This window comes from Vicugna pacos, chromosome 20 (assembly GCF_048564905.1).
Source record: "Vicugna pacos chromosome 20, VicPac4, whole genome shotgun sequence".
Taxonomy (NCBI): Eukaryota; Metazoa; Chordata; class Mammalia; order Artiodactyla; family Camelidae; genus Vicugna; species Vicugna pacos.
Genome location: NC_133006.1, coordinates 30,354,214 through 30,368,040, shown reverse-complemented (window position 1 = coordinate 30,368,040; position 13,827 = coordinate 30,354,214). Strand labels below are relative to the sequence as shown.

At 36.5% G+C, this 13,827-nt stretch overlaps 1 protein-coding gene across 7 annotated transcripts in view; it reads left to right on the top strand.

The window, feature by feature from the left end:
• CDKAL1 (CDKAL1 threonylcarbamoyladenosine tRNA methylthiotransferase) overlaps nt 1–13,827 on the top strand; it is a 532,049-nt gene that overhangs the window by 185,542 nt on the left and 332,680 nt on the right. For all 7 annotated transcript variants that reach the window (XM_015234628.3, XM_072945594.1, XM_015234630.3 and 4 more), the window contains one exon: nt 68–188. In XM_015234628.3, the coding sequence (XP_015090114.2) occupies nt 68–188 (121 nt within the window). The remainder of the gene's footprint in view (nt 1–67; nt 189–13,827) is intronic.

Sequence of the window (13,827 nt, the reverse complement as noted above, 5' to 3'; positions counted from 1 at the left end):
GAAAGCGGTAAATTAAAGTGAAGTTATGTGACTCATGCTAATGTATATTTATATGCTTTAATTGAAGGTCACTCCGTGAGACTGCTGGGTCAGAAAAAGGATAATGGAAAACGGCTGGGGGGAGCACGATTAGATTTGCCGAAGATTAGAAAGAATCCGCTGATAGAGATCATTTCCATCAATACTGGGTAAGCTTCTCTCTAACTTACCCTTTCCTATAGTCCATGAATTCTGCTTTTCTTCCTGGCCATGTGACAGAAAAGTAGTTGAACATTTCTGTGGGAAAGAAAAATCAGAAAGCTCTGAAGCTCATGAATATCGTTCCCTATGAGATGTTCCTTGTATGCAGTTACACTTAGATTTGCAGCAAAGGTTACATCTTTAACATTGTTCTACTTTCTCCTTTTTGGTGATAAACATGGATTTTATTTGCTATGCCTTTGGTTAAAATCTTTTTAAGAAGAGTATTTCATTCTGTGAAATGGTTAATACACCCATCATTTTTGACTGTTTTTTTCAATAGTAAATGTTGTCCAAGATCCTAACTATGTTTTGATGATAAACTATCTGAAATGCATATTTTAAAATGTTACTTTTATAAGCCTGCAACTGAAAATAAGCTTTATGACTGAATTATCAAGTACTCTTAATTGCCATGTTAGTCTGAAGTTCTGCCTGACTGCAGCTCTTGGTGTAATTAGTCATACTTGGTTTTATTTGCATTTATTGAATTTAGTTCCTTTCAATTATGGCTCCATCTGAAAAGTTAACTTATTTCACACTTTAGATCATCATAGTCTGGAAGTTTGATGAGCCAAGGCCTTCTACTCCTTAATCCTCAGGGAGTCCCCTCTGTTCAGGCAGCTGCCTTACATTTCGCACAGATTTAAGCCTTCATGCTCCTTTTTTATTTTATCTTCCTTCCCTCTTTGTAAAAATTGCTCTCCTTCTGCCCTGTCCTTTCTTCTTGCTCTTTCCCACTGAGATCAGGTGAACGTCTCTTTCCTGCTCCAGCATCTTTCTGCCTCTCTCCAAGCCAGGGCCTTCCCCTCCCCCTGTGCGCCTGTGGCTGAGCTGTCGCTGTTCCCCCTTTTCTCCTGGGCGAGCCTTCAAGCTGCCGCCAGAGACTGGGGACAGTTGAAGAAGACATTTGCTTTTCCCCTAAAAGCCCTTGGGGACTTTCAGTTGACTTGGTGAACTTGTCCAGGACCAACATCTGGCCTTCAATGTTGAAGATTCAGAAACCTGGACCCATTAGGCTCAGAGACTAGTGAGTGAGTCAGAAATGAATAGTGAGATGCAGAGTTGTCACACTGACTGACAAATCTGATACACTCTCTCGAGCCTGAGCCAGGTCATACATGTCGGGCTGTTGGCTGGTCCCTCTGTCTCTGTTTCTCTTCTCCTTCCTTCACATACTGCATTGTTTTTGACTCCTGAATTCCTGTAGAAAACTGCAGCGTCCCTGCATTTCCTCTCCTCCCTATTGGCCTCATTTTCCTCGCTAATATTCCTCACTGTTGAAACAGACATAGGTCCATTTATGTTGTAACTGCCCACCTCCCCTCACTGGCATGTAGTAAGCTCCACGAGGGTAGGGAAATGACTCTCTTGTTTTCCACTGTATCCTTAGCACACAGAAAAATGTACACCGTAGGGATTTAATAAATGTTCGCTTAGTGATTGAATCAAATCATTGGGTTATGTAATTTGAAAGTTTAATGGGATCACGTTAAACTCTCATCACAGTACAGATTGCCTTGCCAGATTGGACGGTAATACTTGGAGTTTGGCTAAGCACACTTTCTCTTGAACAGTGTCTTTTGAAGAGCAACGTCAAAATGTTTCTGAGAATCTTTTTTTTTTTTAATGCAGGACTGATCAACTCCTTTTTGGGTGGGCACATTCCTTTAAGTATGTTAATAGTATGTTAATATTTTAGGGCCTGTCAAACTCTATTATGTGAGAATCCACCATGTCAGGATCAAGGTGACTTTGCAGCTACTTTCGAGCTATTGGATGCCAGTTTTCAAAGATGCTTTATTTTTCCAGCCTTTGTACTTCTCCATTTTGTCGCTCCACACCCACACTCCACTATTCAGACAAACTGAACTACTTGAAGTTCTCAGGCTCAAATCACGGTCCTTCTCTGTCTCAACCACAGGCCTCTCTGCGTGCCGTAAGGGTCCCCTTGCGTCTTACCGTTTCTCCACTCACTTGGGGGTAATCCTGCCCGACACAGGTGTGTGCCCCATTCTCTGGCTGGCTGCTTATTCCTGCCCCATCCCTCCTTCCCATGTGTATCTACAAACTTCCCTATTTACTTGATTATCTCAGAACGTGTAGTTTATATTTTCCACTAAGTTGTAAGCTTTGTTGTTTCTGAAAGTACTTTAAAGCTATGACTGATTTATTTTGCCATACATTTCTCAAAATTTGCCTTTGGTAGCCATTTTAAATGGACTTTAAATTTAAAAAGCATGAGGCTAAAACTTTTCATGTGCATTTGAATTTTTCTCCTCTTAAAATGAGGCTCTAGACTTTTTAAAAGCTCACTGGATATTTCCTTTCACTCTCATCCTCTCACATCTTTCATTTTACAGTGAAGAATTGCCCTTTAGGTGAGTCAATGAACAAGTATTCTTTTGCTATGAAGAGAATTCAGTCCATTCCATCACTCATTGAGATAAGAGTTTCTGAACTTCTCTGGCTACTGATCATTTTCCTGAATTCGCTGGAGCCTTATCACTTGTTCTCAGATGAAAGTATCTCCATGAGTGTTGGTTGGCAGTATCACTCTTAACATCTTTACCTTGAATTTCATTTTTTTAATTGCCTGCAGAGCTCATTTTTTTTTTCATTTACGTTTAAATGTTTTAAGAGTTCTACTGATAATTTTCTTTTGAGTGAAAAGTATCATCCCCATCAAAATCTTTCAACTTTTCAGTTTTATCTCTTTCAAATGAAATATGGATATATATGTTTCATATAAATTTTTTGTTTATCATTTAGGAAAAGGATCCCATTTGCAGCAAATCTTATTACACGTATTGGTAAATTATCTAAGTTACTGTTAAACTCTACAAAATTTTTATGCTTTTTAAAAAAACTTGAATCCTTTTTTCTTGAAGTATAGTCAGTATACAATTTTATGTTAGTTTCTGGTATATAGCATACTGTTTCAGTCGTACCTATACATACATGTATTTGTTTTCATATTCCTTTTGATTATAGGTTACTGTAAGATATTGAATTTACTTCCCTGTGCTATACAGTAGAAACTTGTTTATCTATTTTATTTATTTATTATTCATATTTTATTTTATTATTGAAGTACAGTCAGTTTACAGTGTGTCAATTTCTGGTGTACAGCATAATGTTTCAGTCATACATATGCATACATATATTCATTTTCATACTCTTTTTCATTATAGGTTATTACAAGATATTGAATATAGTTCCGTGTGCTATACAGAAGAAACTTACTGTTTATTTATTTTATATATAGTAGTTAGTATCTGCAAATCTCAAACTCCCAGTTTATCCCTTCCCAGCCCCCTTGCCTCCTGATAACCATAGGTTTGTTCTCTATGTCTGTGAGTCTGTTTCTGTTTTTTAGGTAAGTTCAGTAGTGCCTTTGTTTTTCTTTTTTAGATTCCACATATGAGCAATATCATATGGTATTTTTCTTTCTCTTTCTGGCTTATTTCACTTAGAATGACAATCTCTAGGTCCATCTGTATTGCTGCAAATGGCATTATTTTAATCTTTTTATGGCTGAGTAGTATTCCATTGTATAAATATAATCACAGCTTCTTTATCCAATCCTCTGTTGATGTACATTTAGGTTGTTTCCATGTCTTGGCTATTGTAAATAGTGTTTCTGTGAACATTGGGGTGCATATATCTTTTTGAATTACAGTTTTCTCCAGATAAATGCCCAGGAGTGGAATTGCTGGATCATATGGTAACTCTATTTTTAGTTTTTTGAAGAACCTCCATACTGTCATCCATAATGGCTGTACCAATTTACATTCCCACCAGCAGTGTAAGAGGGTTCCTTTTTCTCCACACCCTCTCCAGCATTTATTATTTGTAGACTTTTTAATGATGGCCATTCTGACTGGTACAAGGTGATATCTCATTTTAGTTTTGATTTGCATTTCTCTAATAATTAGCAATGTTGAGCATCTTTTCATGTCCTTGTTGGCTAAAAGTTGTTATGCTTTGTTACAGTTCTAACTTAAAATTTAAAAGGAATATATTATTCTCTTTAGCCAAGGAAGAAGTTGAAAATTTCTGGTCATGCTAGGTTGTGGATGAGCTAAGAGGACCACTTATCTGATCAAGGGTATATAAGAGTACCTTTACTTCTTAAATAACATTTATCTTTTCTCTTTATACTCTGTCTTAATTTTATGTTCAAGTATTCATCTTACTTATTATGCTTGTTGTATTGGATATTTTAAATTTGGCCCACTTGGTGCCTTGTTACAATTTACACTGTTCTTGTTTTTTGTTAGCCACCATTTGTCTAATATACGTCTTATGTCTGGACTGTCTCTGTGGGTTAAGACTCCCTGTAGACATGAATAGGCACTTATTTTTCTAGTGGGAGGATAAGACAGCTATATGGACATGACTCTGAAATACAGTCGAGAGTGAGGTTAATTGTTGCTAGTGTATCTCGAGTGCTTAATGTGTGCCAGACACAATTCTGGTAATTGTATATTTTTTCCTGTATTTAATCCTCACAACTGCTTCATGAGATTTTTTAATAGATGAGGAAACTAAGTTACAGAGAGGTTAAGTGACTTCATGTTGTCCTCCAGCTAGTAAATGACAGCAAGTAGTATCTTGTATGGTCGACAGGGAGGGGTCTGGTGGGAGCAGGATAATCTTTGCATTATAGTGACATTTGAAATGAAATTTCAGCATCTGTAGATCACTCATGTTTCTTGCTCATGTTTCCTGTAGCAGCCCAGCCAGGAAGGAATGAGAGCTTGATTGGTAGTTTTGGGAATATAGAAGCAAGGGTGGCAGAACTGTGTAATGGTTAAGAAGATGGGCTTTGGCATTCTCCAATTGATTTATTTGTAACCAGGGACTTGGAAGTTGCAGAGGATGGTTGGAGACAGAAATACAAGGCCAAAAAGAAGTCTTAGTGGAGTGGTGAGAGTGGAGGTCACTGAAGGTGATCAGTGCCTGTGTGTAGGAAATAGGAGGAGACAGAGGAATTATGTGTGAAATAGAATTAATCAGAGGTGAAGGTTTTATGCATATGCAGTGTAATAAGTATCCATAACTTCACATTTCTTAAGGAGAAATAATGCTGGGAGAGGTGAGCCATTTCGGAAGAGTGGGAAAACTGGAAATGTCGTTGGAAACTAGTAGGGATTGCCACAGGAGGATTGCTCTTCGGAGGAGCTCGACTATTAAGTAAGAGAGGTGGTCTTTAGGGAATAGATTTTTCTGTCTGAGCTTGTTTTGAGGCCGAGGAGTAAGGATTAGAACTCCATTGAAAGAAGAAACTGTTTAAACAGGATTATATACATAGTTAGAAAGGCTAAGTGTTGGAAAGAAAGAGACACTTCTATGCTTCCTTAGAGATAGAAGTAAAGGATGTAAGTTTGAGTTTTCTTAAAGGTCTTGACTGATGTAATTTAGAGAAAGCCATTCGGTTCCTCCACGCGGTCAGGCAGAACAGAGGGTGCGTGCTCTGTGCCCTGTCCCTTTATGTCTGGGTTGATGTCCGGTAGCCTCTTTGATGCCACTGACTTGAGATACAGGCAGTTCTCCATCAGAACATCCCCTGCCTTCTGGGATTTGTCAATTTTCTTCTTCCCCCTTTTCCTCTGTTTGGTGGTGGTGTTCACTTGGTATTCTAACCTATGTATTTTCTATAAACTGGAAGCTTTATCTAATCTGAGATTCTCATTAAATATTTGGCCAGAAATAATCTAGTTTCTGATGTAAAGACAGGAAATTTAAAGATTCACGCCAGAGTGTTTAATCTTTTTCATTAAATTGGTAGAGTAAGGTCGTAGTTCTAAAGCACAGCAGAGTAGGAAATCTGTGGACATTGATGTAGAAAAATATCAACCAAGTGCTGTGGTCAGTGTAATAGGGAGTCAACATGTGCATTAAAGAAAGGAGCGAGCTGTTGAAAAGTGCAGTTTCTGTCAGGGGACTCCATTTGTGTGACTGCCTTATTTTTTCTAGGAGGGAGAATGGAGTGTGGAGACAGACGGAAGGTAATGTAGGGGACAAAATGTAAAATATCAGAAATTGGCCATAAAGAAAATCTGTGCTTTATTTTGCCTTCTCTGTCACTATTAAAGTAATCATTTTTGACAATCCCTTGGCAATTTTCGTTCTTCCAGAGCCAAGAGTTGGATGCTGCTTAGCAGTTCTGATACAAGTTATATCATTTTTCAGATACTGCTATCACATTATCCCTAGTTTGAAGGGATAATCCTCCCCTGGGCTAAACACATCTTAGAAAATACTGTCTGACCCTGTAATGCTTTACCGGTACTTTCTCTTTTAAAATTTATCTTGTCTTTCTTGTTACTTGCCATCTGTCAGACATAAAATAATGGTATACAGGAGCCTTTAAGGGGAATGTAATTTTCTTTGAGATTGCATCCTTGAATTTATTATCACTTTTTAAAGTATCTGTTACTTTTCCCCCCTTGTAACATCTTAGCTTGGGGAAAACAAACTCACTCAGATGTTTTAAGATTTTTTTCTGTAATGTCCAGAATTTATCAGTCTCTATTCCAGTGCTAGGTGAATGAATGAAATAACAAGAATGCAAATTGATTTCATAGAAGGTGCAGTTGTTTTCAGAGAAATATAGTTACTACTAATAACATGTTGTTATCTTTGTGGTCCTGATGATTAAAATATAAAATAGTTACTAACTAGACATAATCAAAATACTTTGGAAAATGTAATTTTTATCTGCCTACCACACTACCAGGTATTGTGTTAGATACTATGACATATACAAAAATAAAGATTTCCCAAGTCAATGGGTAACTAACATAGACTGAAATAATCGAGAACATGCAGCTGTAAGCAAGAGTTAATTATAGCCCCTGTATAGGGATGATTTGAGTCTTACTCTGTTCTGTACTCTGGGGAATGCTTTTGGGTCCCAGCATGACACTCTGCTAGAGGCGAGGGTGCACAGCAGTGCCTCCTTAGGCCTCCGAGTTTAAGAGGTGTGAGATACACAGATGTCCTCTTACCGCACCACTGTGAGATGCAGTGTCAGCCACACAGTAAAAAGGTTGATGAGCCTGGAATGTGGCACCAGCCTCTTGCAGAGAAGACGGCAGAGTTCATGGCACATGGGGGAGTGCTCGGCCACTGGGGGTTGGAGTCATAGACACTGTTACTCTCTAGCTGCGTGACTCAGAGAAACTGGGTAACCTCTAAGAGCCGATCTCTTTTTTAACGTGGACACATGCTACCTACCGTATGTGTAGCCTGGCATTATGGGCACTTTGGTAAGTGTTTTCCTTAGGATTGCTCCATCAGCATTCTCCAAGACCACTTCTTCCCTTCCTTCCTCTTCATCCTGTGTACTCTGGGCAGGAGAGGTACTGGTACTGGAACATAAAGTCAGGAGTTTGTCTGATTCATCAACAGCTCCTCAATCTCCCATTTCACTGGTTCAGTTTTAGGTGAATGTTTGACAAATAAACTTGCTCACAATATTTACTTCGAAAGTATTTTAACATTTCAGTAACAGCAGTGTTACTTGAATGCAGAAAAAGCTTTCCAGCTGAGCTGGAATAGAATCCTCTTTACTTCTCTCTCAATATAGATGATTATTTTGTGGAGAAAATTAGTTAATTTGGACCATGAATGAAGCAGAACTTATCTCAAACAATTAAATGTGTGAAATTGAAGTGTTTATGGCAGCTTTGAACTTGTCACATTTTTACTTTTATTCCAGAACTAGTTGTCTTGAAATTTGTGGCTTTTTTTTTTTGATGTCTTTAATGAAATCCCCAAATACCTTATTTTCATTTAAATACTGTAAAAATAAAATTTTAATGTAATCTATTTTTAGTGTATTTATACACTGTATTTGGGAAAGATCATTCATAAGAACAGTTGATGGCACTGTTGGTTCATACCTGTGAAGTGATTATCATCAAGTTGCAGAACTTTCAAATGCTAGTTTAATGAATGCCTTTAAATGAGTGGCCCACTTGGAAATTTTAGGCAGCATTAGGATGGGGTTTTAATCTTAAATTTTCTAAATTCTTCTTTATGTAATTATATATAAAGAAAAGACTGGTTTTGAAAAGACATTTCAAATTCTAGCATGTTACAGGATATACCATTGCTCTAACTAAAAAGTGCATCTTGCTGACCATTTTTCTGATAAAATTACTTAGTTTGAGGAAGGTAGAATAACTTGGAATTTGAATAAAAAAGCAAAAAATCTAAAGACACTCAAATTTAGAATTATTATTAAAGAAACCTTAAAGTTAATTGAGTAGAATGGTTCACTTTGTTCATGTCAGTTCATAAATTATATGGTGAGGATATACATTAGTTATAAATACTCAGAGATGCTTTTTATCGTTTAGAAAGATTATTTTTTTATTTCATATGTAAAAATCTTTTATGTTTGTTCTTTAAAAAAAAGTAAAGACCCTGTTTGTGGACATTTGTTCACTCAAGAAACATGATTTGATGCTTGTTAATAAGTGCAGAGGATTGAAAGATGTGTTCATTTGGTGTCTGCCCTTGAGAATCTCACAGGAGAGAGAGAGTAAAACAAGCATCAGTGAAATGAAACAATGAAATCATAACATTGTAAGTACAACAGTAAAGGAGTGAACAAAGTTATTTAGGAGGGGTATGGGCTGTGTGAGTGAGTTAGGAGTTTTCATAGCAGGTGTCTAGACTGTCTGGCAGAGTTTATCTTACAGGTGAGTTCAAAGGCATTTTAAGGAGGTAGACCGCCTTCCCCCATCATGACCAGTGGTATTGAATTTTGAAAGGCCGTATCTTATACAGAGAATGATCAGCGGATCATTGTGGTGGTGTTTTGAATAAGGGAATGAATGGCAGGAGAAAGGCTAGAAAGAGATAGTTTGAGATTGCTGGGGTTCACACTTGGCCTCATTGTTTTCTCATTTGCTGTGTGTCATTGTACGAGTTATTCAGCCCCTCTGTTGGCCTCAATTTTCTCATCTGTAAAATGGTTAGAATAGTGTTGTGAGAATTTAAAGAGATTATCTGTTTAAAGTAATTAACATGATGCTTGGCACATAGTAACTGTTTAATATAATTATTATTAAGTTTGTTACTGTCAGAACTATACAGAGGACAAACTTCCGGCTTAATTAGATTTCAGTTTGCTTAAGACCACGGAGCAGTAAGTGGCAGAGTCGTGACTTGAACCACATCATCTAACCAGTTCTTTTTCCAGTAAACCACAGAGTCGCTGGCTTCTAGCCCAGTGTTCTATCCTTGCATTGAAACTGTATTTGCTTAGTTAGTTGAAAGCCAGTTAGAGCTAAAGTTTGATAGTGATCTAGGGGATAGCCTACTAAACTCCCCCAAAGAGGCTATAGGTCCCAGATTTTTACAAGAGAAATTTCTTATATTGTACTATTTTCTTACATTGTACTGTCTCAGATGCGTCTTAAGATGCATTAAGTTTATCCAATGGAGTGGAATCTGAATTTCGTATTATGATGCTTAAAGGATAGGACTGCTGATTCATGCAGGTTTAGAGATGGTTGATTACTGTACCCTCCTGTCTTGTGGTCTTTTTTTTTTTTTTTCAAACCAGTCCTTGAGTTAGGATGCACGTGGAAGGGCGCAGCAGAAGTGGTTGAGTGGTTTTTTCCAAAGAGCTACCATCTGTCAATTTTCTTGTTGCTTCAAGGAAACTTGTTTTCAAGCCCTATCAGGAAGGGGGAAAAAACCTCAGAACTGTGTTGCCCAACTGAAATTAGGTATAATTGGAGGCACATGTGATTGTGGACGAAGGCCTGTCAGTTTTTGCACTACAAAAATAATGTATATCTCATATTTATTTCTGAAACCACTTTGCTTTTCTTTTGCTACATCTCAGCATGGTAGCACCAGTTGTTTTGTTTTTTCTAACCCTGACAAAGCAGAATGTTTTCTTTGGCTTTTTGAAAAGGCAGTAGTGCATATAGTTAAGACCTCATTTACTTTATCTGATGAGGTAGTCTCTGAGGGATGTCTTATTTTTCTGTAAATCCACTAAGGAAACTGGGTTTAAGGCAAGGTCATTTTTTAAAATCCTATTTTCTATTTTTAAACAATGAATGTAGCTCTATGATTTGTGATGTGTATTTTTGTGGTTCTTTTTAGGTTGACCTTAACGTAAATATTAATAGTGAGAGATAATAGGGATTTAGGAGGTTTTTTCTACCTTATAAAGTACCTTTATGTACTGTTCCATTACTGCTCTCGAGAAAATCATAAACTGTCTGAGATGGTATTTTTATTCTGTTCTCTTGCTCCCCTGCTTCCCTTTCCCCATCTCTGTTTTTCTCTCCCGTGCCCCCCACATCTATATAAATTTATGAGAACAAGGTATGTATGGATGAATTTATTTATTTAGGACCAGTTGCCCTTTTGATTGGAAGCTATCCCCAAACAAGATTGGTGGTTGACTGCTGTGTTCATTGGCTTGTTCATATATTCATTTGTTTCTTCTTTACTCACTCACTCATTTATTCAGCAAACATTTACCTACTATCTATATATGTATAAGATACTCTGCTAAGTGCAATAAAAAAATAATGCTTACCTAATTTATCACAACCCCCATGAGTCTTTTATCACTAGTGTAGTTTAGTTAACTGGTAAATGACTCTGTTTCAGTCTTCATGGAATATAATAATCATCCGGTTTTTAAAAGAATATGTGTGAGACTTAGAGTTATATACCTAGAAATGACCACAAATACAGAGAAAGAATAAAATAAGACTGATACTATATATGACGCATGAAAATAGGCTTGTACAACAATAGTGTGCAGTGTATGTAACAGGGCAGCTGGGGGCCCCCCTTTGGTAATTGATTGCTGCTGAGAATTCAGTCATCACTGCCACATATTGTTCTCACTGTGAACTTCAGGACACCCACCATCTTTTGAAATGTTGATTCTGTGCCTATTCTGTTAAATTAATAAACACCTGATTTCACCTCCAAAGAATGGAATTATTAAGGTCCCTTTTTGCTTACTCCAACATCTTTCTCCTTCTTATTTCTACCGTGAGGTTTATTTTTTCATTTTCCTGCCTTAATTCTCAATCACATGCAAAAGTAAGAGGCAAAGCAATAACAATAAAGACAAACACAATTCTGAAGTTTTTTTTTACATTTTGAAACAAAGATGTCTATCTGTGTCCAGTGCCCATGAGGAGAGGGTGGGGACTTGAGATTCTGCTGCTGCTAAAGGCAAATTTTGAAGGTAATTAGTGATGCCTAGTGGTTGCTACACAGTGGTTCACTTAATGTGAGTCTTCTGTGTAACGGAGTTGACAGGCACTTAGATATTTAGTGCACTTACATTTTTACAGTAATACATCGATTGATTAATTTTCTTAATTTTATTTAGCTTTGTTATCCAGATTTTCAATTTGGAATGTAAACTGACATAATTTAATACTCCATTAACTTTAAATTCTGTGGCAGATTTTCAAAGGTGAATGATGGAAGAAAGAATAATGTCAATATTTCAGGGTTTCTTCTTTTTTTGATTTTTAACTTTATTATATTATTTTTGCATATCCTAATTTCAGATCCAACTGTGACCAGGACTTATATGTAGAAGATTTTCCTGATAAACTTTATAAATGCCTATTTGAATCAGCGTCAGTATGACTTGCTACTTTTTAAATTTATTTTCTTCATCCCAGTACCACTCTGCTTATATGTTAATGGTTCTTAGACAACTTTAAGTGATCCTCTCATGTCTATATTTTCTGATTTCTCTTGCAATCTGTTTTCTTTAAATTATTGCTGTGTTCTGTTCCCATTCCCATCTTCCATCTTCTGTATGTCCTGCCTTTTCTTAAGGTGCCATTACCATCAGGATACTTTGATTACTGGAATAGTTTGGTCTTAAAAGTATCACCAGTGTGTTGTTTTCTTCTCTGCATCTGATACAGAATTATCAGTGTGCTTTTCTGTTTTTTGTTTTTTTGTTTTTTTGGAGAGTGGACCCTGGCAGAACTTTTTTCCTGAATTGAGTTATAGTAATGACAGCCAAAAAGTAGCTTCTGTGATCTAGACTGGATTATCCATTCTTTTTAGAACCCAATACTTTATAAATTTACCTTTGTCTTTTTTACTTTCTGTTCTGATGGTCTTAACTGCAGTTAACTTTGGCATGTCTAACATGTACTACCACGTATTAAAAAGCATAGATTTTCAAATATATTTCATTAGGATGAATTTACAGAAGCAGAAGAATTAATGTCGAGTTAAGACCCTTTTTATGAGTCTTGGAATATAAATTCAAATTGTTTTCCAAAACATTGTCATTTACAATGCTAAAACAACAAGGAGGTTACATGTTTTACTTCACTATGAAGTCTTCATTATTATTCTCATTTTATATAAACTGAGGTTGAAGAGATTAAATAATGTGCCTAGAGCTACCATATTAGTATAGGTACAGCTGAAATTTGCAGCCTCCTATATTGAATGTGGAAGACCATTTGGCCTGGTGTTAAGTATAATTCTGGAGCCAAACTACCTGGATCTAAATCCTGGCTCCAGCGCTTACTGTGTAACTCTGGGCAAGTTCCTTTGTCAATTTTCTCATCTCTAAAACAGGAATAATAATTAAAATGATCTGTTTCAAAGGCTTACTGTGAGGATTAAGAATATCTATAGATAGGTTAGAATAGCGTCTGACAAATATAATTAATATATAAGTGATTGCTGTCATTATCACCATTCTTAATTAGACTGTGTTCTCTGTTTACTTATTTATTATCCATGTATAATGTTTATTCTTTCTAAAATGACATAGGCACTTGAGTAATCAAATTATGGAACCATTCAGTCATTTTTTTGAGTGAATGGAAGTGAGGAAGGAAGGCAGCCTAGAACCCACATCTTTGGCTTTTATATAATTATGTTTTATTAAAAGCCTCTATTTTGGTATACTGGATGAGAAAAAACTAGTTGAACTTAAGTATATCTATTGTAAATATATGGTTTGTTCTTTGTAACATTTCCTTGCCAAATGTTTGGATAGATTGTAGAGCAACATGATTGTGTAGTGAGCAGCAGTTTGATTTAAGCTATGTATTAATGGGTTATATACTGTCTAAGATCTTTTGCCAACTAATGAGAATGGTCTGAGTCCTTTTTTTTTTTTTAATAAGGAATGGGAAAAAAAACCTTTTAATTAGGGATAGACTTTGCAAACTATTTAATAAGTTCCTTTTTTTTTTTTTATTTGTAGCCCCATGGCCAAATACCAACTGCCCACACACCTTCTTAATATGAATCTATTCTTGGGTAATTAAAAATCCTTTTGGCAGACTCATATATTCAGAGACTGTTAGAGCTGGAAAGGATTTTAGAGGTTTAAAAATCTTTTTTTTTTTTCATAGATGATGAAACTGAGGGCCACTGGACCTAACAGCCCGAAGTCTGGTGGCCCACACATCACACTTACTTGTAGGAGAAATTAGTTCATGAGAAACAGAGAGACCACTCTTGACAGGTGGTAGGCCTTCACACTTTAGGGTTTTAGAGCTTGATGGAAGGATTACAAGCATTTGTGGTCTTCAAGAC